This window comes from Peromyscus maniculatus, chromosome 1 (genome assembly GCF_049852395.1).
Source record: "Peromyscus maniculatus bairdii isolate BWxNUB_F1_BW_parent chromosome 1, HU_Pman_BW_mat_3.1, whole genome shotgun sequence".
Classification (NCBI taxonomy): Eukaryota; Metazoa; Chordata; class Mammalia; order Rodentia; family Cricetidae; genus Peromyscus; species Peromyscus maniculatus.
In genome coordinates, this window is record NC_134852.1 from 211,956,075 (window position 1) to 211,982,820 (window position 26,746).

Genomic DNA, 26,746 nt, shown 5'->3' on the forward strand with positions numbered 1-26,746 from the left:
GACTATTGGAAAATCCAAAGAATATTTATAATAACAGTTTAGATTAGACTAGAACAACACACACATTAGCTCTTCTGATGCAGGGGATTGTAAACCATCCAAGTGGCATCCTTAACGGCTTGTGTCCACAGAGTAGAAAATCCACTCAGCTGTTCCTGATTGTAAAATCCAGGATTCTGCTTCCATCCTTATTTTCAAAAGAAGTGTTCTAAATAAATTGCATAACGTGAAACATCAGAAATGCTTTGAACAGAAAAAAATGATCTCTTGGAACCAAGAGGAAAATAGTTAGAAGAAAAAGTGAGTTTTGCCTCAATTTGCAGAAAGTGAGATTGGATTTGAATTTGCAGCCCCATAAGCTACAGCACAGAAAAATACCCTTTTAGATTTACTTTGTGATTTATGATTTCTTAGAAAATCAGTTAATTATGACTCTCACTTTTCCTAAGCATCTCCAGTCATTCAATAACCATCCACTCTACAACCTCTAAGTCACACTATGATTAGTAAATAAATTACATGGTACCTTATATTTAATTATTTATACATGTGTTTGCATCTGTGTAAACATGTGCATATGTGTGTATGTGCTGTGGAGACCAGAAGAAGCCTGACTTGGGTGCTGGGAATGGAACTGTGGCCTCTGGAAGAGCGGCAGGTGCTCTGACCAGCCGAGTCATCTCTCCAGCCCTGTGATACCTTTCTTAATAGGGGAATTGGCATTAAACAGCTTCAGTTATATAATGCTGACAGTAAACTCAAGACTTCTGAGGTTCTCATGAAACAGCTTAGAGTTAGTTTTAATTTTTCCTATAATTCTTGAAAGAAAGCCTTATGCTTGTCATGAGAACTATCAAAAACTTGGAAATAGGCAAGAGGAACGTGGGTTCTGGGAACTGAAATCAGGTTTACTGCAATAGTATTTACTTTACGCTCCTGAAACATCTCTCCAGCCCCCTGTATTTATAATTTTTTATATTACTTAATACCTGCCTATTTTTCCTCAAATAATTTGCATTTTCTCTTTATTAAACTTAAGGTCTCTCTATGAATATAAATCTAAAGCAATTTTTGTAGCTGTATGATATTCCAATAAATACTGTGCCATATTTTAGTTAGCTAGCTGCTTTTCTACTGAAAGTATTCATTGTTATATTTGTAAATTACTGCCATTAACACAGTTGTGATGGTAGTCCTGCACATATATCTCTGTGCACATATTCCACTTGTTTTTAGGATAACACAACTCAAATTGTATCAACAAAGACATTTTTTTAAACCAAAACATACTTTTAAGACTTTCTCCCAGAAGGATTATTCCAGTGAAAATTGCCAAAACATCATTTATATACCAGAAATTAGTAAGTTTGTTTGTTTGGTTTTTGTTTTTCTGAGGCAGGGCTTCTCTGTGTAACAGCTCTGGCTGTTCTGGGACTTGCTTCGTTTGGGACTTGCTTCGTAGACCAAGCTGGCCTCGAACTCAGAGAGATCTGCCTAGCTCTGCCTCCCAAGTGCTGGGATTAAAGGTGTGCGCCACCACTGCCCAGCTAGTAAGTTTTTATAACATAAGGAAATTGCCTCCTTTATAGTTTCAATTTAAATGTTATTAACTTACAGAGTTTTTAATTTCTTATAGATTCCAGCTTTTTATGTTATACCAATTACCCTTTGTCATTTAAATCTTGGCTTATGGTATATTTTTCTCATCAGCATTTGTAATTTTTATGTTGTTAGAACCTTTGATACTAATTTTAATATTTATTTATGTATTTGCTTTTGGACTCTTTTTAGTCTTGAGAAAACCTGAAAATCCTCTACTGGATTTTAAACAATATATTGTTTTGGTACTCTGAAGGATCCAGTAAGATGAATGACTGACAGTTCTGTGCAAAAGGTGTAGATGAAGTGATTCTGGTTTGTTTCAGGAATAGCCAGGAAAACAAAGGGTCAGAGGAGGGGAGAGATTGTGGGAGGCTGGAGAAGGATGGTGCGCAGACATGCTGACAGCTTCCTGTGTTGGACTTTTTTTGCTTGCCACATGAGAGTTACTGTGTCGTAATGGGACAACTGTGATTTAGAAACACACTAGTACCTGTTTTTTAAAAAGCTAAGGCTAAAAAAGGTGGGTGTGGTGGCTCATGCCTTTAATCTCAGCACTAGGGAGGCAGAGGCAGGTGGATCTCTGGAAGCTTGAGGCCAGCCAGGTTTACACAGGGAAATCTTGGCCAGCCAAGGCTACATAGTGAACCCTTGTTTCAAAAGAAAAAAAAAAAAGAAAGAAAGAAAAAAGCTGAAGCCTTAATGTCTGGTATAGTCTGCTGTTTGATGCACCCTGGCATTTGAATGATGTTTTGTCCCGGCTTCCATAGCCCTAGGCTTTCCCCTCAGTCCTTGTGATTTTAGGAATATGAAATCTGCATGTCTCCCCTTGTGTCTCTTCTGTAAAGTTGCCCTTTGCTTTTGGAAGACCACCCGCCCAGCACAGTGCTGCTTGCTCAGTGCTGAGCTGGTTTTAACAGTGTCATCTGCAGGAAGAGTGACTACTCCTCACTTTGGCCCAATGATCATCTAAAATGCCCTGTCACTTTCAGTTTCTGGGTTGTGTAGGGAAATATCTGAGGCATGCAGGCAGCAGGGACAGTGGAGAGCAGCAGATGGCAGCTTTGTTGGACTCAGACCCCATCACCAGATAAGTCAGCTTGGTGCCCAGGGGACTGGACAAGGAAGAAGAGGCAGGACTAACAAGGGAGAGGCTGCAAAGCAGCATTTTCTGACAGAACTTGGCAGTTTGAGTCTAGAATGAAACATTAAGGCTTAATGCAGATATTTTCATTTTCAGTCAGAAGATAGAGATGAGAAAGAGAAAATTGTATCCCTGCCATTGGGAACTCTCCAGCCCTTTCTTTATATTGCATTCAGTCTTGAGATCCTGGGCAGTTGAGGAGACAGAGTCAATCACATCTTTAGTTTCTGTTCACTTTAAATTAAATGGCTCAAGCTGCCTAGGGCACGTCGGTGTGTCAGTGCAAACTTGCTGTGGGGGGGAATTTCTTACAGCATAGTTTGCATTCTAAGGTGGTTTCCATTGCTCCCTCTTGTCTGTTACCTTGTAACAAAGCAGAGCTAAGGAATCTCCCAGGCAGTCAGTGATTCTGTGAGTGGCCTCTGCTTTTGATCCCCAGTGTAGGCAGGGTTGTGTTAGAAGAGCCACTAAAATGGTCCCATCAGTGGCCTGGTGTTCAAGCCACACAGACTTGGAAAGCAGCTTAAGAAAGTAGTTGGGATAATGGAGAGAGCAGGAAGAATAATTCCCTGCTTCCTGGGGAGAGGCCATGAGAGCTGTTGCCTCTGAAAACAAAACCGGGCAGGAACAACCGCTTGTCCCTTTAGTTCCATAAAGTGTGGAGACGGGTTACTCATCTTCAGTCTCCTCTGCGGCCTGAAACCTTGACCCACTCATGACCTTAGTGCTGTGAAGTAGCATGTTGGAAGTCCATCTTTCCCCTTCCTGATGGCGGGTGACTTTCCACGTCTCCCACATTCTCTGTTGTGCTTTTTCCCTCACTTGTTGTTAGCTTTTTAAAAAGTGTGTGTGTGTGTGTGTGTGTGTGTGTGTGTGTGTGAGAGAGAGAGAGAGAAAGAGAGAGAGAGAATACATATGGGAGTGGGGAGGTATGTGTGTGAGAGAGATCATGTGGTTGTGGGCAACTGTGTGAGTGTGTGTGTGTGTGTGTGTGTGTGTGTGTGTGTGTGTGTGTGTGTGTGAAAGAGAGAGAGAGAGAGCACGTGGATGGGAGGTGTGGTGGGTGTGGGTGTGTGGAGGTCAGAGGACAGCTTTGTGCAGTTGGTTTTTCTCCTCCTACCCTGTGGGTTCTGGGAATCAATATGGAAACAAACAGAGGTCAAGAATTCGATTCTAGAGGACACACTATTTGAAGTGCCTTAAAACAGCTGATCGGCCCCTGGCCTGCAGGAGGCGTGCATACCACTCTAGAGTACTTAGTGAAAACATGAGATTCATCTGCATTTTTTTTGGGGGGGGGTACTTTTCGAGACAGGGTTTCTCTGTGCAGTTTTGGTGTCTGTCCTAGCTCTTGCTCTATAGACCAGGCTGGCCTTGAACTCACAGAAATCTGCCTGGCTCTGCCTCCGAGTGCTGGGATTAAAGGCATGTGCCACTACCACCCGGCGAGATTCATCTGCAATTTTTATTTATTATTTTGGTAACTCAATCCCACAGTTTTTAAACAGGATCTCTGTATGGGATACTATAGTGTCAAGTGGCTGGACATACTCATGCCTCACGTGTGGGTCTGAAGCATTTCTGCGCAGCTCTGGCTACTATCCACAGTGAGGTTCTGTGTTCTGGACACAGGAGGACCTTGTTTGGTAGTTTTTCTAATGTCTCTAGAACTTCCATACTCTAACTTTTACTTCAGGGGTGCTGAAGTCCTTCCTATTGCCAGAATTACCTTGAAATAGCTTTAGCATTTCCATTTTATGTCATGATATAGCATGAAGGATGTTGGAAGACCTGGATTTTAGCTCCATACTTGCTCATAATTAATTACACATCCTTTGTAAATAAATCTTAAACTTGTAGACTTTATATTATTGTCATCTGTATAATAATCCTGAAGCAGCCCTGGAGTGTCATGTTCTTACACTAAACAAGTGGAGGAGAAGTTGGGATCCTTCCCCTTTCTTCCCTGTTGCCTTGCATGTGATCCTGAAGTCTGGGAAACACACTTTCTGTTCTGCATTGCAGACACAAGATCCTTCTCATTTGTTACCCTCATACCTTTGGTCATGCAAATTGCACATCTCCATCTTTCTCTGTTGGTGTCTTTCTCATTGTGTGGTGGATGGGAACTGCACTAGGACTGGGTTGGGGCAACTGTGCTGTGGCCTTATATAAATGGAAGATCATGTTTCTATTTTACTAAAGCTATTTTTTCTAAATGCCAGTATTTCTAGGACTTAGTAGCTATAATATTTCAAAATGTCTTTGAAGCCAACCCTTTGCCTCTGGAATAGACTGTTCCAGGCTCTTTACTATTCAATATCTTCTGGGACAGAGATTTCACAACCTGTCTCTCACCTTGAGGAAGTTCTTATAACTAATATAAATCTTGCTTTCTGCAATTGCAGTTGAATTTATGTCATTTTTCTTTTCTCTGTAGAGATGAGAACAGCCCCTAAACTGGAGGTGATACATTCTCATGAGGGCCAGTACCGAACACTGTAGAAAAACTGTTTTCAGCCTAGCATCCATTTCACTGACTTTCATTCTGATATTAAATTCATGTCTCAGAAGGTGCCATTTTAAAAGTCCAAATGAAACAACAGTTTCTACCTAATATCAGTGCTTATGAAATCATTTGTTCTTTGAAATAAAATGGGGTATGAAAATTTAAAAGTGAGTTCTGTAGGGAGGAAGGGGGAAATGTCTCTGATCCTGTTTGTAAGAAATCTGTTGGCCAGGTAATGGTGGCACACGCCTTTAATCCCAGCACTTGGGAGGCAGAGGCAGGCAGATTTCTGTGAGTTCCAGGCCAACCTGGTCTACCAAACAAGTTCCAGGACAGCCAGGGCTGTACACAAAGAAGCTTTGTCTTAAAAAACAAACAAACAAACAAACAAACAAACAAGTTCCAGGACAGCTAGGGCTGTACACAAAGAAGCTTTGTCTTTAAAAACAAACAAACAAACAAACAAAAACAAAAACAAAAAGAAAAATACCAAAACCAATAAAAGGTCCAGCCTGTATTGTTTTCTCCCAGAGTCCATGGAAGAGTCTAACAACCAGCTGAGGATTCTAATCTGAGGGACATTGAATGAATCTAAGCACATTGAATTCTTTAGTCCATTCACTTTATTCTTCTAAATCCATTCTATCTACACAGTTGCTTTTCTGTTCTCATACTTAGCTCCTCTCAGTCCCTTCTGTTGTTCTCTCCTGTCTATCTAGTTCTTTCCATCTTTCTGTCTTCTTGTTTCCCCCAAGCATATGTGTGTGTGTACGTATGTGTATATATATGTACACACACACACACACACACACACACACACACACATACACATATCCATTCTTAACAACTTGTTAGTACAAACTACAAAGTAAACTCTCAGGGACAAGTGTAGCAGGAATCTTAAAATGTTCTTATTAATATAATCAAACCTGGAGCCAGGTATTGGGGTGAATGCTGGAAGGTCAGAGAAGCAAAACAAGCCACAGCTTCCTCACCTCGCCTCACTAATTCCTCAGCTGGTCTTGTTTCCTCAGACTGGAGGCCTCTGAGTCCTCATCCAGAATGAATCTCAGCTGAACTGTGCTGCTCAAAGCCTAAAAGTTTAACCAGCCAAATGCTTCTAGTTTCTGGTCCTCACACCTTATATACCTCTCTACTTTCTACCACCACTCCCTGGGATTAAAGGCTCACTTTCTGGGATTAAAGGCATGAGTCACCAAGCTTGGCTATATCCTTAAACATATGGATTTCTGCCTCTGGAATGCTAGGATTAAAGGCTTGAGTGCCAACATTTTCTAGCCTAAGTATCTAGTGGCTTTTCTGTTCTCTGACCCCAGATAAGTTTCTTAGGGTACACAATACTTTGGGGGAACACAATACCACCACAGACAAGTATTCTGATAAGAGTCATACTTAGCAAAGACTTGATCAACTTCACTGGTGACTGACAACAGCTGTAGGTTGTGAAAAGTTCTGGCTGTCTCTTGAAGAGATAGTTGCAAGGGCTACAAGGAAAGAAATTAAACCAATGAGTGATTTAAGGAAAAGGCAAGGAGTATGTGTACTATTTTGTGTGATTAATATCCAGACATGGTTAGTCAGTTAACAGCCTTTTTCTGTTAATCACCTGAATCTCAGGACCTACACATGATTAGTCTACTGAGCTTAACATCTTGCATTTTAAAAAAACTGGTGTAGAAATAAATACAAAGCGTTAATTGTTATTTGAATTATAGAGGGGAGGTGCTGGTGGAGGAAGCTTAGGGCAACATAGGTGCTATTGATCTCTTGAAGGACTGAGATATACCAAGGCCAGACACCTGCACTATCACTTCTGGTTCACTATAATTCTTCTGAAGAGTTTTGATTTAACAAAGCCAGGCACCTGCAATTCCACTCTGTGAAAGTTCTATGAGGACCTTACTTTGTCCGTGGCTAAGAATGGAGAGTAAAACCTCTAAGTATCTGCAGTCCACATGGAACAATAGATCTAGTATGAAGCATATTTTAGTGTGTTTCTATTCATAAAAATTGTACAGTTAAGTAAGAAACCATCTTCTAGATTATCCACAATTATGTGTGCCCATAAGATTGAGATGCAGTCATGAGATTACATGTATACATTACATGGAAATGCACGGAAATGGGGAGAATCACAGCTGTTATTGCATAAGAAGTTTACAAGAGACAGCCAGTTCATTCAAAAGGCAATAATCCCATAATGGTTTGTGTGATGGTTTCCTCAAACAGAACCCTTAGTTCTGATAGGTTGGCCTTCTGAACTCTAGTTGTCACTTGCTGTATACTCCATGGTCTTTTGCTACCAGCAGCTCTCAATAGAAAAGACGGAAGGAAGGAAGGAAGGAAGGAAGGAAGGAAGGAAGGAAGGAAGGAAGGAAGGAAGGAAGGAAGGAAGGAAGGAAGGGAGGAAGGGAAAGAGAGAAGAGGGGATGGGAGGGGAAGAGGAGGGGGGAAGGGAAGGGAAGGGAAGGGAGAAGGGGAAGGGAGGGGGGAAGGGAAGGGAAGGGAAGGGAGAAGGAAGGAAGGGTAGCATGAATCTTAAAAGGTCTTATTAATAAAAACAAACCTGGAGCCAGGTATTGGGGTGAACGCTGAAAGATCAGAGAAGCAGAACAGCCAGCCACCTCACCTTGCCAATTCCTCAGCTGATCCTGTTTCCTCAGACTGATAGCCTCTGAGTCCTCATCCAAATGGGTCTCAGCTGAACTGTGCTGCTCAAAAGCCTAAAAGCTTAAAAGCCTCTAGTTCCTGTTTTTCACACCTTATATACCTTTCTGCTTCCTGCCATCACTTCCTGGGATTAAAGGTTCTTGTTACCATGCCTGGCTGTTTCCAGTGTGGCCTTGAACTCACAGAGATCCAGAGGGATTTCTGCCTCTGGAATGCTAGGATTAAAGGTGTGTGTGCCACCATTTTCTGGCCTCTGTATCTAGTGGCTGTTCTGTCTTCTGACCCCAGATAAGTTTATTAGGGTGCACAATATTTTGGGAAACACAATATCACCACAAGAAAGAAAGAAATCTGTTGGCTGAGTGCCTAAAAGGGGCTGGGTGGATCTCACTCTGTTGGCCCTCAGCAGCTTACCAGTGCTACCACTGCTATCCAGTGCTGAGTCTCTGAAAATAAGAGACCCCATCTCCCCATAAATAGATAAAATAAGAAGACCGTGTTCTCAAAATACACTTGGGATAGTTAACCAAATTTATGTCTTATTTCATATAGCTGTAGTCACAAGACTGGGTTTAGGCTGTAGATTTTATCCTATTTTTCAGTGATTGACTCATTCATTATAAATTGTGAGACAAGAAGCCTGTTCCTTACAGCAAGCTGTCCAGAAGTGAATTTCAGTGTGGATAGTCAGATGCTTCAGTACTTAGCTAAGAACTATGCTGAATGTGGTGAGGAAAATAAATGAACCGTGCCCATGAGGAGCCTGTGGTTGTGCTAGGGAAGGATGCTGTAAACTTACTGCTGTGAGTCACTTTTAACACTGCATACAGGAAGACATTGAATGTAAATTTAATATTGTGTCTTGAAGATTTTACAGAAAAAGTCTTATATATACAATTACATACCTGTTCAATTAACTGAGCCCCTAAAACATGTATTCATTTGCTTCATTCTGATTTCTGTATTTTTCTTTTGAAGGTTCAGCAGTTTTCTGAAAAATCATTCCTTTTAGAGCTTTTGAAAACCCATGAAAATGCCTTAGAGAGACAGTGCAGTGAAATTATGAACCAAAGGGATACACTGCTCCAAGCCTTCGTAAGTCTCTAGCCACCTAGAAACATCGAAGTCAGTAACCATGTCAGAGGCATTTAAATATACACAGCTTTACTTTGAGAAAATTATCTGTACGCATATCAGCTGACAGTACTGTTCAAATAAAAAATACTAAGGGCTGTTTAAAGCTGACCGGGAGAGTAATACAGTTTGAAAGAGTTGTGCTGGCAAGGATATGACACAGGAATTATTTGCAGTTCTAATGAGCCTAAGAGAAAGAATGCTACTGCTTTGATTCACAATGGTGTTGAGACCTAGTCTTAATGCTCCTGAAAAACAGAGAGGCTTATACTTTTAGGCATATTTATGGGCATGGGTGAAAATGTATTGTTTGTCTTTTTATCTTAAGTCAAAGCCAGCAAGCTGAGTGGTAGTTATGAGTGTAGACCAGTTTGGAGACGTGACTAGTCATAAGTCATAAGTTGACATTTCAAAGAAATACATTTGGGCCAGCAAGAGGGCTCAGTGGGTGAAGGCGCTTTCCACCAAGTCTGATGACCTTTCTGTCCCCGGAACCAACATGGTGGAAAGGGAGACCTGACTCCTGCGAGTTGTCCTCTGACCTTCACATGAATGCCATGGCGTGTGCATACCCACACTCACACACACACAATGAGTAAATAAATAAACGGAAAAAGTACATGAGATATATGTAACAATAAAAAATACAGCTCATGACATGACCAGCTTCTAAAAGTGATTCCACAGAGTTGGCATGCCAGCCAAAAAAATAATAATACAGAAGAATTATGTTTCTAGTGCTGTCAGGAAATTAGACTTCTGCACTGTCCAAAGGTTTGAATTCATATTTTCATGCCCTGTGGATATTTGATTCACAACATAAAAGCTTATTTAGAACTAACTTTGAAATGATTGCATAATTTGCCTTCAGATAATCAGTTTGTTTTTCCATATAAAGCAGCCATTGTTCCTTTGAGTAAAGGTTGTAATTTTCACATTCACTATTACTCCTCCACCTAAATTGTACATTATATTGACAAAGTAGCACATATGATTCTAAAGTAAATTCACAGACACAACCATAATGGGAAATGTCAGAATTTCTACTTCACTAATTCTCCCAGATGTGTAAGGATAAAACTTCCACATGGAAATTGTTGTATGACTGCCTCCATCTTTAAACACACTTTGGTGGTCAGCCCAGCAGGTTTGTGGTGATGCAGGGAACAGAACTGAGGTTACTTTGGCTGGTAACTCCAAATTGTTGCATTTAAGTCAGTGAAGAATTTGCAACCAGTATGTGTATTTGGTCACTCATTTCTGCTTCTCAGGAGGCCACAAAGAAAAAAGCAACAGAGGAAGAGGAAAAATTTATTAAGGAAATTACAGACTTCAATGATGAGTATGAGATAACCAAGAAAAGAGATATTCTGATGAAAGAAAATATCAAGATGGAAACTGCTGACTTGGAAAAGCAGGCAAATGTTTTGAGAGGAGGTACGGACACGAGCACCTCAATTGTTTGTTGTTAATGAATGTACAGTGCTGTTTGCTTGTTCGCTTGTTTGTTTTTGAGACAGGGTCTTACTATGTAGCACAAACTGCCTTGGAACTTAATGTGTGTTTCAGGCTGGCCTCAGTCTTGGTGTGATCCTTCTGTCCCAGTTCTCTAAGTGTGGAGGTTTGCAGATGTGCACCACCATGCGCAGTTACAGTGAGTCATTTTGAATGAATGTATTTTCTGTATTAAGGTAAATTCCATCATTACTCAGTTAACTCATTTAGTGAGTGTATACTGCCATGGTGAATATAAATTTCAAAATCTTCAGAAGTACATTGTGAACTGAGTGCTTGATCATCTATCTGACATGAATGGCTGTTTCCTATGTCATGTAACTGTTAGGCACTGTTCTAGGTCCCAGGAATATGAAATTTAAAGGTGTAAGAAACAAATGTATAAGCCATGTGATAAGTTAGAGCTGCTGCTGTGACCTGCATTTTCTCATCAACCCTATATAGTGGGATTTAAGGGTAGAAAGGGGTAGAGGGTGTCATCTCAGGAATATCTGAATGCATGTTCTTGGAATCAGTGATAAGATAATGAATTAAAGCAATTCCCAAAGAGAGGGGAATGAAGGAGCTGTTTAGAAAAATAACGGGACTTTAATACACGTAGAAACAGGGAATGTCAAAAACACACCTGTTCCCAGGCCCCAGAGGCTCTAGTGCAGCGGGAACTTGGTTTCTTGTATTTTAATTTGAACTTGGGAAGAACTGATGTCTTCCTAATCTCGAGTCTTCCTGTCAGAAAACTAAACATGGGCAGCAGATGGCTCAGCCGCTTAAGGTGTTTGTTACCAAATCTGAGGTCCTGACTCTGACCTCTGGGACCTATGGAACCAACTCTTACAAGATGTCTTTTGACTACCATGTACATGGCACAGTGTGCATGTACCTGCACATACACACATACACGCAGAGAAAAAAACATAAAAAGTATTTCAATTGTCTTGACTTTTGCTTTTACTATTTCTCTAAGTATCACTATATTTTAAGTGGGTTTCCCCATTGAGTTTTCTCATGATTATGGTCTGTCTACAGGTAAAGTACCTTCTTCTGCATTCAGATTTCCTAACATAAGCTTGATTTTGTTGTTTCCAGTGTATAACTGTGTATGCTACACCTAGTGATAACTCTCTTGGTTTTCCAATATTCATTCCATCTTTAAAATGTAGTTTTATTGGTGAATGCTTTTAAGAATGCTAATGAATACTAGGAATGACATTAGATAATGTCCCTTCTTCTAGAGCTTTATTACTAATCATGTCAGACTGGAGATATTTGCTCTCTCGCTCTCTCTCTCTCTCTCTCTCTCTCTCTCTCTCTCTCTCTCTCTCTCTCTCTCCTTCCATGGCCCCCCTTTCTAGTCAGCTTCCCTTTCTTTAATGATCATGTATGTCCTCCTCTCATTCATTCATTCATTCATTCATTCATTCATTCATTCATTCATTTGCCCTGACCATAGTTTCCCCTTCCTCCTCTCTTCCCAGTTCCTCTTCCCACCTCCCCTCTTCAGCTTCCCTCATCAACTCCTCTCCCCTTTCTATTCAGAAAAGAGCAGGCCTCCCATGGTTATCGACAAAACATGGCATGTCAAATTGCAGTAAGACTAAACACTTCCCCTCCTATTAAGGCTGGACAGGGTAACCTAGTATGAGGAATAGGGTGTCAAAAGCAAGCAGAAGAGTTAGAGGTAGTCCCTGCTCCCACTGTTCGGAGTCCCATAAGAAGACCAAGCTACACAACTGTCCCATACATGCAGAGGGCCTACGCCAGTCCCATGCAGGCTCCCTGCTTGTCGGTTCAGTCCCTATGAGCCCATGTGAGTTGATTTTGGGGGTTTTCTTATGGTGTCCTTGACCCCTTTGACTCCTACAATCATTCCTTCCCCTCTTCTGCAGGGTTCTCCAAGCTCCACCTGATGTTTGGCTGTGGGGCTCTGCATCTGTTTGCATCAATTGCTGGATGGAGCCTCTCTAATGACAATTGGGCTAGGCTCCATACTAAGAGTATAGCAGAATGCTTTTAGGCATCATTACATTGACTTTTTTCCCTGCCAGTCATGTTTGGTCTCTGGGCCATCCAGCCTCTGGGTCCTGGTGCTCCAGACACTGTCAGCGGTGGGCTCACTCTCATGGCAGGGGTCTCAGCCTGGACCAGTCATTGGTTGGCCATTCCCACAATCTCTGCCACTCTTACCCCAGCACATCCCATAGGCAGGACAGGTTGTAGGTTATTTGGCTGGGTTGATTTTCCACTCCCTCCACTGGAAGTCTTGCCTGGTTTTGATGCAGTTGATGGCCAGTTCAGGCTACATATACCATCTTTCTAGGAGTCTTAGTTGGGACATACTTGTAGGTTAGGAGTTTCCCTTGCTCTAGGTTTCTACCTCACCCCAAAATGCCCCAATTTCTAATTTTCTCTTTCAGTACTCTCACCCTACACTCCCCACACCTGATCCCTCATGTTCCCATCCCCAACCTCTCCCAGACCACCAAAGAAATCTATTTCCCCTTCCAGGGAGATCCAAGCATCCCTTGTTGTTACCTAGCCTTTCTGGGTGTGTGGGTTGTAGCATGGTCCTCGTTTACTTTACAGTTAATGTCCAGTTATGAGTGGGCGCATAGCATATTTGTTTTTCTGTGTCTGGGTTACCTCAGTCAGGATGATTTTTTCTTTTTCCTTCCATTTGCCTGGAAATTTCATGATGTCATTGTTTTTAGCAGCGGAGTAATAACATTGTGTAAATGTAACACATTTCTTTATCCATTCTTAAGTTGAGGGGCATCTTGGTTGTTTCTAGGTTCTGGCTGTTACAAATAAAGCTTCTGTGAACATTGTTGAGCAGGTGTCCTTGTGGTATGATTAAGCATCCTTTGTGTATGTGCCCAAGGATGCTATAGATGGGTCTTGAGGTAGATTGATTGCACAAGTTTGAACTCCATCAGCAATGGAGGAGTGTTCCCTTGCTCCACATCCTCACCAGTATAAGCTGTCACTTGTGTTGTTTATCTTAGCCATTCAAACAGCCATTCAAATGGAAACTCAGAGTCATTTTGATTAGCATTTCCCTGGAGGCTAAGGATGCTGAACATTTCTTTAAGTGTTTCTCTGCCATTTGAGATTCTTCTGTTGAGAATTCTCTGTTTAGATCTGTACCCCATTTTTAAATTGGATTATTTGGTTTTTTGATGTCTAGTTTCTTGAGTTCTTTATATATTTTGGAAATCAGTCTTCTGTTGGATGTCCTGTTGACAATGTCCTTTGCCTTACAGAAGCTTTTCAGTTTCATGAGGTCCCATTTACTAATTGTCAATCTTAGTGTCAGTACTATTGGTTCTGTTCAGGAATTTGTCTCCTGTGCCAATGTGTTCAAGGCTGTTTTCTAGTTTCTCTTCTATCGGGTTCAGTGTATCTGTATTTATGTTGGAATCTTTCATCACTTGGACTTGAAGATTGAGCAGGATGATAGATAGGGATCTATTTGCATTTTTCTACATGTTGACATCCAGTTTTAACAGCACCAGTTGTTGAAGATGCTTTCTTTTTTCCAGGTACAATTTGGTTTCTTTGTCAAAGATCAGGTGTCAACAGGTGTGTGGATTTATTTCTGGGTCTTCAATTTGAATCTATTGATCCACCTGTCAGGTTTTTGTTGTTGTTGTTTTGTTTTTTGTTTTTTGGTTATTCAAGACAAGGTTTCCCTGTGTAGCTTTGTGCCTTTCCTGGAACTCATTTGGTAGCCCAGGCTGGCCTGGAACTCACAGAGATCCCCCTGGGATTAAAGGCATGTGCCACCACCGCCCGGCCGCCTGTTAGTTTTTTATGCAAATACCATGTGGGTTTTATTGCTGTAGTTCTGGATTAGAGCTTGAAATCAGGCATGGTGATACCTCCAGAAGTTCCTTTATTGTACAGGATTGTTTTGGCTGTCCTGGGTTTTTTGTTTTTCCATATGAAGTTGAGTATTGTTCTTTCAAGGTCTGTAAAGAATTGTGTTGGGATTTTGATGGGGAATGCATTGAATCTGTAGAGTGCTTTTGGTAAGATTGCCATTTTTACTATGTTAATCTTACCTATCCATGAGCATGGGAGATCTTTCCATCTTCTGATATCTTCTCCAATTTCTTTCTTCAAAGACTTGAAGTTCTTGTCATACAGGTCTTTCACTTGCTTTCTTTCTCAGCCAGTTCGTTGATTGTGTATAGGATGGCTACTTTTTTTTTTTTTTTTTTGGTTAATCTTGTATCCTGCCACTTTGCTAATGGTGTTTATCAGCTGTAGGAGTTCCCTGGTAGAATTTTGGGGGTCGCTTATGTATTCTATCAACCATCTGCAAATAAAGATATTTTGACTTCTTCCTTTCCAATTTCTATCCCCTTGATCTCCTTGAGTTGTCTTATTGCTAGCTAGAACTTCAAGTCCTATACTGAATAGATATGGAAAGAGTGGACAGCCTTGTCTTGTTCCTGATTTTAGAATTTAGAATTTAGAATTTCTTTGACTTTCTATTTACTTTGATGTTAGCTGTATGCATGCTGTAAATTGCCTTCATTATGTTTGTTTTTTTCCCTTATATCTCTAATATTTTTATGATGAAGGGGTGTTGGCTTTTGTCAAAGGCTTTTTTGGCATCTAATGAGATGATTTTGCATTTTTTCTTTCAGTTGTTTATATGGTGGATTACATTGACAGATTTATCATATGTGTTGATCCATCTCTGTATCTCAGGCATCCTGCTTGATCATGGTGGAAGATCTTTTTGATACATTCCTGAATTGTTTTGCAGGTATTTTATTTGAGTATTTTTGCATCAATATTCATGAGGAATACTGGTCTATAATTCTCTTTCTTTGTTAGAGTGTGGTTTTGGTATCAGAGTCATTCTGGCCTCATAAATGAATTTGGTAATATTCCTTCTGTTTATATTTTGTGGAATAATTTGAGGAGCATTGGTACTAGCTCTTATTTGAAAGTCTGGTAGAATTCTGTGCTAAAACCATCTGGCTCTGGGATTTTTTGGGGTGGAAGTATTTTAATGACTATTTCTGTTTCCTTGATGGTTATAGGTCTATTTAAATAGTTTATTTCATCTTAATTTAACTTTGGTAGCTGGTATCTATCAAGAAATTTGTCCATTTCTTTAAGATTTTCTGATTTTGTGGAGTGCAGATTTTTGAAGTATGGCCTTTTGGTTAGTTTGGATAAGGGTTTGTCTATCTTGCTGATTTTCTCAAAGAACCAACTCTTTGTTTTATTGATTCTTTGCATTGTTCTCTTTTACTGATGTCAGCCCTCAGTGTGATTATGTCCCGCCATCTACGTCTCTAGGGTGCATTTGCTTCTTTTTGCTCTAGAGACTTCAGGTGTGCTGTTGCTAGTATAAGATCTCACTAAATTCTTTATGAAGATACTTAGTACTGTGGACTTCATATGTAGCACTGCTTTCATTGTGTCCCATAAGTTTTGTTTCATTGTGTTTTCATTCTCATTGAGTTCTAGGAAGCCTTTAATATCTTTCTTTTTTTTTTTTTAATTCCTTGTCCCTGTAGTCATTTAGTAGAGAGTCATTCAATTTTTATGACTTTGTAGGCTTTCTGCTGTTTCTGCTGTTGTTGAAATTCAGCTTTGTCCCATGGTGGTCTGATAAGATGCAGGGGGTAATTTCAGTTTTCTTTTACCTGTTGAGACTGACTTTGTGACCAAGTATGTGGTCACTTTTAGAAAATATTCTTTCAGGGCTGAGAAGAAAGTATATTCTTTTGTGTTTGGGTGAAATGTTTTGTAGAAATCTGCTAGATCCATTTGGTTCATAACATCTGTTAGTTCCAGTATTTATCTGTTAGTTTTTGTCTGGATTATCTGCCCATTGGTGAGAGTGTGATATTGAAGCCTCCTATCAATGTGTGAGGGTCGGTGTCTGACTTTAGCTCTAGTAATATTCATTTTATGCACTTGGGTGCCTTGTGCTTAGGGCATAGATGTTCAGAATTGAGACTCCATTTTGGTTGATTTTTTTTCTTTGACGAGTATGTCCATCTCTTTTGATTAGTTTTGATTAGTTTTGGTTAGAAGTCTATTTTGTTAGATACTAGAATTGCTATACCAGCTTGCTTCTTGGGTCCATTTGCTTGGAATATCTTTTTCCAACCCTTTACTCTGAGATAATATCTGTCTTTGATGTTGAAGTGTGTTTCTTGTATGCATCAAAAGGATGGATCCTGTTTTCACATCCATTATGTTAGCCCACTAATTTTTATTGGTGAATTTAATCCATTAATACTGAGAATATTAATAACCAATGATTGTTAATTCCTGTTATTTTGGTGGTGGTGGTGGTGGTGGTGGCAGTGTGTGTGTGTGTGTGTGTGTGTGTGTGTCCGTGTTCCTTCTTTTGATTTTGCTGGTATGAGATTATTTATTTCCTGTGTTTTCATGGGTGTAGTTAACCTCCTTAGGTTGGGATATTAACTAATATCCTTAGTTTTCCTTCTAGCACCTTCTGTAGGGCTAGATTGTGGCTAGATGCTGTTATAATTTGACTTTGTCATGGAACATCTTATTTTCTCATGTATAGTGATTGAAAGCTTTTCTGGGTATAGTATTCTGACCTGGCATCTATGGTCTCTTAGAGTCTGGAAAACATCTTACCAGGCCCTTCTGGCCTTTTGAGTCTCCATTGAGAAGTCAGGTGTAATCTAATAGGTCTGCCATTGTATGTTTTTGGCCTTTTTCCCTTGCAGCTTTTAATATTTTCTTTGTTCTGTATCTTTAGTGTTTTGATTATTATGTGGCCAGGTGACATTTGTGGTGGTATTGTGTTCCCCATAATATTGTGTACCTTAATAAACTTATCTGGAGTCAGAGAACAGAATAGCCACTAAATACTTAGGATAGGCAGTGGTAACACACACCTTTAATCCTAGCAGACCAGAAACTAGAAGCACTTGGCTGGTTAAGCTTTCAGGCTTTGGAGCAGCAGTTCAGCTGAGATTCATTCTGGATGAGGACTCAGACTCCAGTCTGGAGTAACAGGATCAGCTGAGGATCTGGCGAGGTGAGGTAGCTGTGGCTTATTCTGGTTCTCTGATCTTCCAGCTTCACCCCAATAACTGGCTCAGGTTTGTTTTATTAATAAGACTCTTTAAGACTCATGCTACAGACTTTCTTTTCTTTTCCAATCTATTTTTTTCTGTAAACTTTGTGAACCTTTATTGGCATCTCCTTCTTTAGGTTAGGAAAGTTTTCTTCTATGATTTTGTTAAAAATATTTTCTGCAAAACAACTGTCCTCAGTGTATGAGCCGGCTTTTTGGAACCTAATGCCTAGGCTGAGACACTTTGCTCAGCCTTAGCGCAGGGAGGAAGGGACTGTACCTGCCTCAACTGAATGTACCAGGCTCTGCTGACTCCCCAGGGGAGACCTTGCCTTGGTGAAGGTGGGAATGGGGGGATGTTGGGAGGGTGAAGGCTGGGCGTGGGAGGAGGGAGGACAGGGGAATCCGTGGTTGATATGTAAAATGAATAGAAAAATCTCTTCATAAAAAGAAAAGGAATAAAATTCTGGGCCCTTGAGCTATATTCTTCTCCTTCTTCTATTCCTATCATTCTTAGGTTTGGTATTTTCATAGTGCTCCAGATTTTCTGGATCTATCATATCTTCTATTCCTTAGAGTCTCTCTTCCATCTCTTATATTCTGTTGGTGATCTTGCATATGTAGTTCCTGTTCACTTATCTATATTTTCCATCTCCAAGATTCCCTCAGTTTGTGCTTTCTTTATTGCTTCTGTTTCCATTTTCAGGTCTTGAAAAGTTGAATTCATTTTCTTCACCTGTTTGTTTGTGTTTCCTGGATTTCTTTAAGGGATTTGTTCACTTCCTCTTTAAGGGCCTCTGTCATCTTCATAAGATTGGATTTAGGGTCATTTTTTTGTGCTTCTACTGTGTTGGAATACCCAGGGCTTGCTGTAGTAGGATAGCTGGGCTCTGATGGTGCCATCTTGCCCTGCGTGTTGTTGATGCTGTTTTTATGATCTGGGTTTGGGGTTATTTTCAATTTAGGTGCTGACTTCTGAGTTTATTTTTGTTGGATGGATGCTTTCTGGATGTTGTCACCCTTGCTTTCTTTTTCCTCTCTGGTCTTCTGGCCTGGGTGGCCTGTGGTTCTGGTGACCAGCAGTCTTCAGGTCCAGTAGTGTGTCTCTGCTGGTGTTTTGGTAGTCTGCTTGGCCTCTGGGGCTTGGGGTGCTTGCTTTGCTTCTGGGGTTCTAGGGTTCTGTGAACTGGCCTGACTTCTAGGGTTCTGGATACCTATGTGGTCACTGGGGTTCCTAATACCAGCATGGCCTCCAGTAGAGTGGGTGTCTTCTGGGGTTCCTAATACCTTTGTGGCCTCCAGTAGAGCAGGAGTCTTCTGCTGGGTTGTGGGCCCAGATACGAGCCGGGGGGAGGGAGGAGGTGCTGCTGGGGACTGCTGGGCAGGCTCTTGGGTTCCTAGTACCAGCATGGCTTCTGGTAAAGTGAGAGTCTTCTGCTGGTAGTTATGGGCCGGAATATGGAGCCCAGGGAAGGAGGTGCTGTAGGGGACTGCTGGGTGGGGCGGAAGGGTATTAGAAGGTGGTGGGCAGTGTCTTACCTGGGGTCCCTAGTACCGGTGTGGCCTCCAGTAGAGAGCCCCTGACGAATTTATTAGAGTAGTGGATTTTATTAACAAATGTTCTGGTATTAACCTTACTATGATCTTGTAGTCTTCTAATATGTTAATAAATTCTATTTGACATTATTTTATTTAAAATTTTTTAATCTTGGGAAGGCAAAGAAACTGGTGTTTCAGAATTCAACCCCACTGGTAAAGTCTCAACAATTAAAATTTACTGCTTTTGTCAAATTAACAGAAAATAAAATCTGGAAAATGAAAAAAAAATGGAATCTTTATAAGTGAGATTAATGTATGTTTGTGCCTGTGAACACTATAGTGATTTTACAAAAAAAATTGTGAATAATACTTTCTCTGGTTGTTCTCTAGCCTCAACACACATGCACACATGTGGACACCCCCCCCCCCACACACACATGTACATGCACACTCACAAATAGTAGTAAAACAAGGAAGATGTCTGACAGAGAAAAGAGACACTTGAGTAGAAGGATATAATAACAGCCATGAAGGGTAAAAATGGGGATTATTCAAATCTCAGTGCACTTGTCTGGCTCATCACTGTTACAGGACAAAAGGAAGATAAAAGCAGAGGCAGCCAAGGGTAGCTAGAAGAGTTGTGAGAGGCAAGTGTCAGGGTAACAGATGTGGTGGCACAAATTAAAAGCAGGAATGGAAGAGCAGACCCTGACAAGCCCAAAGACAAATGGAAGTGAAACCTGCTCTGGTGTCTCTTTTCTCTACTCAGAGTTGAATAGTTCCTTTCTCTGCTTCCACTGCCACATGCATGGTCCCTAGAAACACCTCTGGAATCTGCGCAAATCTTGGAAGACCACAGCCACCTGTAATTCTAGTTCCAGGGATCCAACACCTTTGGCCTCTGAGGGCATGCATGCCTACACATGGTGCACACACATGCACATAAGATAGATAGGTAGGTAGATAGACAGACATATGGACGGACGGACTGACAGACAAACAAATCATTGTGATAGCTGAAAGCATTCTTAAGAGAAGTAAAATCCCAAACAAGGAGATGTAGAGTGAACGGGAGAGAGCAGCAGGGATCTAGGCAAGAGATGTTGCGGTCAGATACGGATTGTAGCAGCAGAGTATCAACAGTGTTGATCCATGTGATAGAAAAGAGGTGTGGAGGCCAGCATTTGGGGCCTGAGTAATTAGGAATGTGGAATAATTCATATTTGAGTATATATACTTGTGAAAGTATATTTATTTTAAGCATTTGAAAATTTATAGATTGATGATTCATCATTTTCTTTCAGAATAATAACTTCCATGATTATCATAATATTTTTCTCAGAGTATTTCTTGTGTTCACTTCTCTCAATTGTTGAATTAGCTCTTCCTGGATAGAAAATAAGATATGTATTTCATTTTGACCTTGCCTAATAATTAATCTGTTATTAGTTAGTCTATTAATGATTTGCAATGGGTATATGGGAAAGCACTCTTGTTAAAAGATGAGGATGAATTTTGCTTCTCTTAGTTTGTTTTAATATTTATAGCCTTAAAACCTAGTTATTAGCCTGGCTTGGTGGTATACACTTTTAATTCCAGTACTCAGTAGAAAGAGGCAGGTAGAACTTTGTGAGCTTGAAACCAACTTGGTCTACACAGCAAGTTTCAGGCTAGCCAATGCTACATAGTGAGACCCTATTTCAAAATCTTAACCACAACACCCCCCCCACGCCCACACAAAAAAACCCAACAACAACAACAAAACGAAAACAAAAACAATATAACTGTTGATGGAAGCCTTGGACTTTGAGGCTGAGGAAGAAACTAAAAGTGATTACTCTATCAGTTGTACCCCAGTAAATCTGTAAATTAAAATATAAAATTAAAAAGGAGGCAGCAGAAAAAGGAGAGGACAGCTTACCTAAAACACAGGTTCAGTTCTTTCATTTTTGTAAGCTTTGTTGGAAGACAGTACATTTGTTTTCTTTGTCCTTTAAGAATCAGTCTTCAAGAGAGAGGAGCCATGGCTAGATATAAAGAGGTGAGCTGTGGAGGTGGGTCGTTTTTCCTCACCCTTCTGACCTGAGACTGAAGCAGGTTTGTCCTGTCAGTGGAGCTCCCCTGCTGGGGGCCTGTTGAGTATGTTTGAGACCACACCAGGGCATGCTTACCCGAAAACTGTGGACCTATCAGCCACCTGTCTGTGTTCAAACTGACTAATCCTAAATGAAGGGAAGAGGAAGACACCCCCCCCAGCGACCCTTAAAACCTGTGTCAATCAAGGTGAGACTGGGTTTCAGTCTCCCAAGGCCCCTGTATTGCACCAGATCTTTCTTTCTGTGTGCCTTGTTGTGTATATTTCCTCACACCTAATTTTTTGCTGGAAACAAAATAAGTATATAAATCTTTAAATTATTTAGCCTAGAGATTGGGGACTGAAAACAACACATCCTCTGTCTCAGGAATACTTCAGTCCAAAATTTCTCCATGATTCTTGCCAAGTGTTACAAGCTGTTTTGTTTGGTAATCCTGAGTACGATGCCGTATCTTTCCTCTGTCTTCAGGGTCATGTGGGTCCTGGAGTCATTATTTAACCATTAGCATCTTTCTTTTCTCCTCCCATTTATGAAAGGAGCAGAGTGAGGTTGTTGATTTTCTTTTCATAGAAATTTTACTTATTTCATGAACAGAAACAATTATTTTAAAAATACAGTTCTTTTATTTTGTGTGTTGATGCCTAAGTGTCTGTGCACCACATGTGCTCAGGAGCCAGAAGAGTCAGAAGTCAGATCCCTGGAACTGGAGTTACAGGTGGTCATGAGCTGCCATGTGGATGCTGGGAACCAAACCTAGGTCCTCTGGAAGAACAAATGTTCTTAACCTCTGAGCCATCTATCTTGGCTAGAAACAAATAGTTAAAGGCAATTATATGATCCATTAAATTAAGTTCCACATGCTTTCTTGTGGACCTATTATGTGCTCTGAATATACTATGCCAGAAATAAGAACTGAAGTTTAAAGATGGCCAAAGCCCAGGTCATGTTTTCAGGAGCTTGCAATGTGGTATAGAAGAGAGATCGGTGAGAGGGTGATAAGAAGGTTGTGTGGATGGCTTCCACTCGTGAATTCCCTCCTACCACAAACAACTGGATGACTGGAAAAAATGTGAAAACATTAACTTTAGATATTCAGAACAAGAAATGATTCAGGGTTGTGATCCAGTGGAGAGAAGAAACATATTAGCACAGCTTCATTTTTGCTCTGCTTTCAGTAAGGATGCAGTTTTTAGTTGCACAGAGTGGAAGAACTTATGCAATGCAAAGTGGTTGGCTGGCTTGAAGATAGGCGCTCAAGGAGGCCAATGAGGCTAGAACTTACAGGACAGGTCCATGAAGAGAAGAAACTTACACTGAAATGGAGAGCAAAATTTAACCTGTACTCATGTGAAGGATTTTTAACTGGTCCTTACATGGAGGAAACCTTCCAAGAAGGACAGAAGTTGTTCCAGGAAATGGTAAAGTCAGCAGTTTTGAGCAGTGACATGGAATAAGGAGGTGTTGATATGCCACGAAGTCACAATAGAAAATTTCTATTAAATAGAAAGCCCTACTTGATAAAGTTAGATTGAGTTAACCTAGGGTGAGGGCTGGAGTGATGGCTCAGTGGTTAAGGGCCCTTGTTGTTGCAGAGAACTTAGTTTAGTTCCCAGTTCCTATGTGGTAGCTCACGATCATCTATAACTCCAGTTCCAGAAGATTCAATGCCCTATTTTGACTATGGGAAGCACCAGGAACATGTATAGTGCACATATACACATAAATGAAAAGACTTTTACACATAAATATAAAATAAATTTGAAAGAAACACTAAAAATAGACTAAGACTAAATGTTCTCATAGACTCACCCTATAAAAATATTATAAACAATGCCTGACTCTGACCCAAAAGCACTTTACCTTTTCATTAATACAAACATCAGCAAGCCTTAGAAGAAGAAAGCAAAACTTGGGTTGGAGAGATGGCTCAGTGGTTAAGAGCACCAACTGCTCTTCCAGAGGTCCTGAGTTCAATTTCCAGCAACCACATGGTGGCTCAACCACTTGTAATGAGATCTGGTGCCCTCTTCTGGCCTGCAGGGACACATGCAGAATACTGTATACATAATAAATAAATAAATCTTAAAAAAAAAAAAAGCAAAACTCAAGCATTCAATGATATTGCAAACAAAATGTGTGATGTGCAGTATGAAAACCGCTAGACATGTTATCAAGCGAGGGTAATAACTTACAGCACTGAGGCCATTGAATCAGCAAACATGTAAACAGAAATGACAGAGATGATGTAATTAGAAGAAAAAAACGAAAACTGTCTCAATACATGTTAAGAGTAGTCAGGGACATGAGTATAATGGGGAGCTAAATGGACAGTATTGAAAAATAAGCAAATGTAGAAAAATAATTGGTGAGATCCAGTGCCCTTTACTGATAAAACATCTAGTCAACTAAAGCTAGAAGGGGACTTTCCTCAGCCTAAAGGGTATTTATGAAAAACACAAAGCAGATGTTACTCTTAATGGTAAGAGAAGAAACGTTTCCCACTAAGAACAAAGTAAGTGTGCCACACTAGTCATGACTCCTTAACACAGTACTGGTGATTTTAGCCAGGGAGTCAAGTAAGAGTCAAGTAAGAAAGCAGATAGAAGGCATGCACATGAGACAGGAAGAAGTTAAAAATTGAAAGAGCTTGTGTTACGGTTCAAGTGTGAAATGTGTTGAAGGCCTGGTCCCCAGCTCCTGATGTACTAAGAGATAATTAGATCATGAAGTCATAGCTGGTTGGGCTAGTGGGAATTAGGATCTAGTTGGAGGAAGTAGACCGTGTGGGGATGTATTTTTTCCTATCTACTTTCTGGCTTCCATGAGGAAGTTCTACCATGTTACACCCCACCTCAATATTCTGTTCCATGGTGGGCCCAAGAGAAGTAGAGCTGGAAGGCTTTGGACTAAAACCTCTGAAGCTGAGAGCCAGAAGAAACCTGTCCTCTCCAAGACTGTTTCTCTGAGGTAGTACCTCCACTGGCAGTCTAACCTCTCTATGGATCCCAAGGAAGCCAGGGAAAGCTCCCGGAGCCAGCAAGCTCAGCAGAGCTGCAGGGTGTAAGTGCAGCATGCAAGACTGAGTCATTTCGAGTGCATTTAAGACAATGCTACTTATAGGGCTGGAGTGATGGCCCAGTGCTTAAGACACTTGTTGCTCCTGTAGAGGATTCAAGTTGTCCCCAGCACCCACAGGTGGTTCACAGCCATCTGTAACTCCAGTTTCAGGGATCAGCTAGCCTCCTCTGATCTCTGCAGGCACACACCACACACACATTCATGTCAGTACTCACATACACAATAAATAATTTTTTAAAAATTTAAAAGAAAAATCTATTATAATAATGTTGAAAAACTAAAATACTTAGGAATGTATTCAATGTATCAAAATTAGCTTGATACCTGAGAAATAATCAGCAAACTGACACTGATATTGATGAGAAAAGATTCAAACTTCCCAATTATAAACTTCTGAAGAAGTAAAGTAATAAAGATAATGTGGCATTGGTAAGAGATGGTCATGTAGATCAATTAAATTTAATTAAATCCAAGAAGTAATTTCTTTTATGGTTAGCTGATTTGTGATTATAATGTCAACATAATTCATTGGGAAAGAATAGTTTCTGCCAGTATTAATACTGGGCAGCTCTGATACTGTACAAAAAGTCACTTATGATGGACCAAAATCCTAAACTTGAGAACCAGAGAGACAGAGCACTTAAAACAGAATACCTTGAGTAGAGGCATTATTGTGATATGCATACAAAGTATAGATAATTTAGACTTCTTTAAAGGATGTTATCTACAATGGGAAAAGACCCACTAATTGGAGAAACTATTTACAAATCATACATCTGATAAGAGTGGTAGCCAGAATATGACAACTCTTACAAATACTGGAAAGATAACCCAATTTAAATGGACAAAGTATTTATGTAGACATACACCAAAAGATAGAGGAATGGCCAAATCAAACTCAACATCAGGGAAGTGCTAATCAAAACTGCAACAAAATAGCATAAGCATGGCTGTAAGGACCCGTGGTAGAGCTGGCAAGGATACAGAGATACTGAAAACTTCATCATTGCTGAAGGAATGTGGTATGCAACTGCTTTAGGAGACAGGTGATTCCTCAAAATATCCATCCTAAGAATGGGTGGATTAACAATTCTATCCTAGGCTTTTAAGAGAACTAAACAGGAGCCACATAAAAACTTGTACAAATGTGTTCACAGAAGCACCAATCATAGTAGCCCCAAAGTGTAAGCAACTCCAAACTTTGTCAGCTGCTGAATGCCCAAACAAGGTATATCTATATGATAGAACTTGGAGGAGCTCATTAAAAAAAGAATAAAACATAGGTGTAATGAGTCTTTCTGTGTCCCACCAGCCATCTCCCAAATAGTGACCCAGAGACTTATTACTAATTATGAAAGCTTGGCCTTAGCTTAGGCTTATCCCACTAGCTCTTATAACTTAACCCGTTTATATTAATCTATGTTCTGTCATGTGGCTCATGGCTGTTAACCTCTCTTCCTGCACATCCCTCTTGTCCTGCATCTCCTCGCATCTCCTACAAGCCTAGATTTATCCCTCTGACTTCCTTTCTCTCTGCTCAGAAGTCCCACCTCTACCTCCTGCCTAGCTATTGGCCATCTGGCTTTTTATTAGACTAATCACACCACACATCTTCACAGAGTGTACAGATATTCTGCAAATATTTCTCCCTTTTTGTCTAAATAAAAAGGGAAGAATAATTATCAAGTAAGAATTACATTTATAACATTTAGTCCATATGTATTTGGCAAATTCAGAGAAAGTACTATATTATCTATTCTATCTTAGTCCACAGTTTTATACCTAAATGATTTTTTATCATAACTTGTATTACCAACCTAAACTTATCTTTTTAGACCTCAAAACATTTTCTTAAATAAACAACTTAAGCTTTTATGTCTCTCAACCTTTATAAACTTTATATCTCTTTTGTAAGTTTTTTTAAATTTGGTAACAAGGAAAACTATAACTATCTAGTCTTCAACCCCCAAAGACCTGAGAAGGATATAATATTACTTGAGTAAACAGGAAGTGCAGAGCAAGAAACTTCCAAAACTATAGAAATGACAAAGAGATCTGGCTGCCTGTATGGTCACCCAAGGTTCCTCTGTAATGTTGGGCATCTGTATTTGGCCTACAGGCCTAGAGTATCTGACAGACTGGTTTGTGAAGCAGGAATTTTGAAGGACTGTCCTACCTTGTCTTGGAAAAGTTCAACAGTTGCCTTCTTTTGTGTCCTGCTCTTCCGATTTGGACAGCATACTGTAAGCAGTTGAGGCAAGGGCAGTTTCTTGCCCAAATGACTGGTTTTGCCACAATAAAAGCAAACTCCATAATGGAGTGTCTTCAATGCCTATCATCCTTTTTTGAAGTAAATTGGT

General features: G+C 40.3%; 1 protein-coding gene across 5 annotated transcripts in view; it reads left to right on the forward strand.

The window, feature by feature from the left end:
- Positions 1-26,746, forward strand: part of Ccdc172 (coiled-coil domain containing 172) — a 114,428-nt gene that overhangs the window by 7,473 nt on the left and 80,209 nt on the right. For 3 of the 5 annotated variants that reach the window (XM_015997184.3, XM_076563394.1, XM_076563393.1), the window contains exons 3-4: positions 8,922-9,038; positions 10,349-10,514. In XM_015997184.3, coding sequence (XP_015852670.1) covers positions 8,922-9,038; positions 10,349-10,514 — 283 coding nt within the window. The remainder of the gene's footprint in view (positions 1-8,921; positions 9,039-10,348; positions 10,515-26,746) is intronic. The other 2 variants (XM_076563395.1, XM_076563396.1) reach the window with 1 other exon arrangement.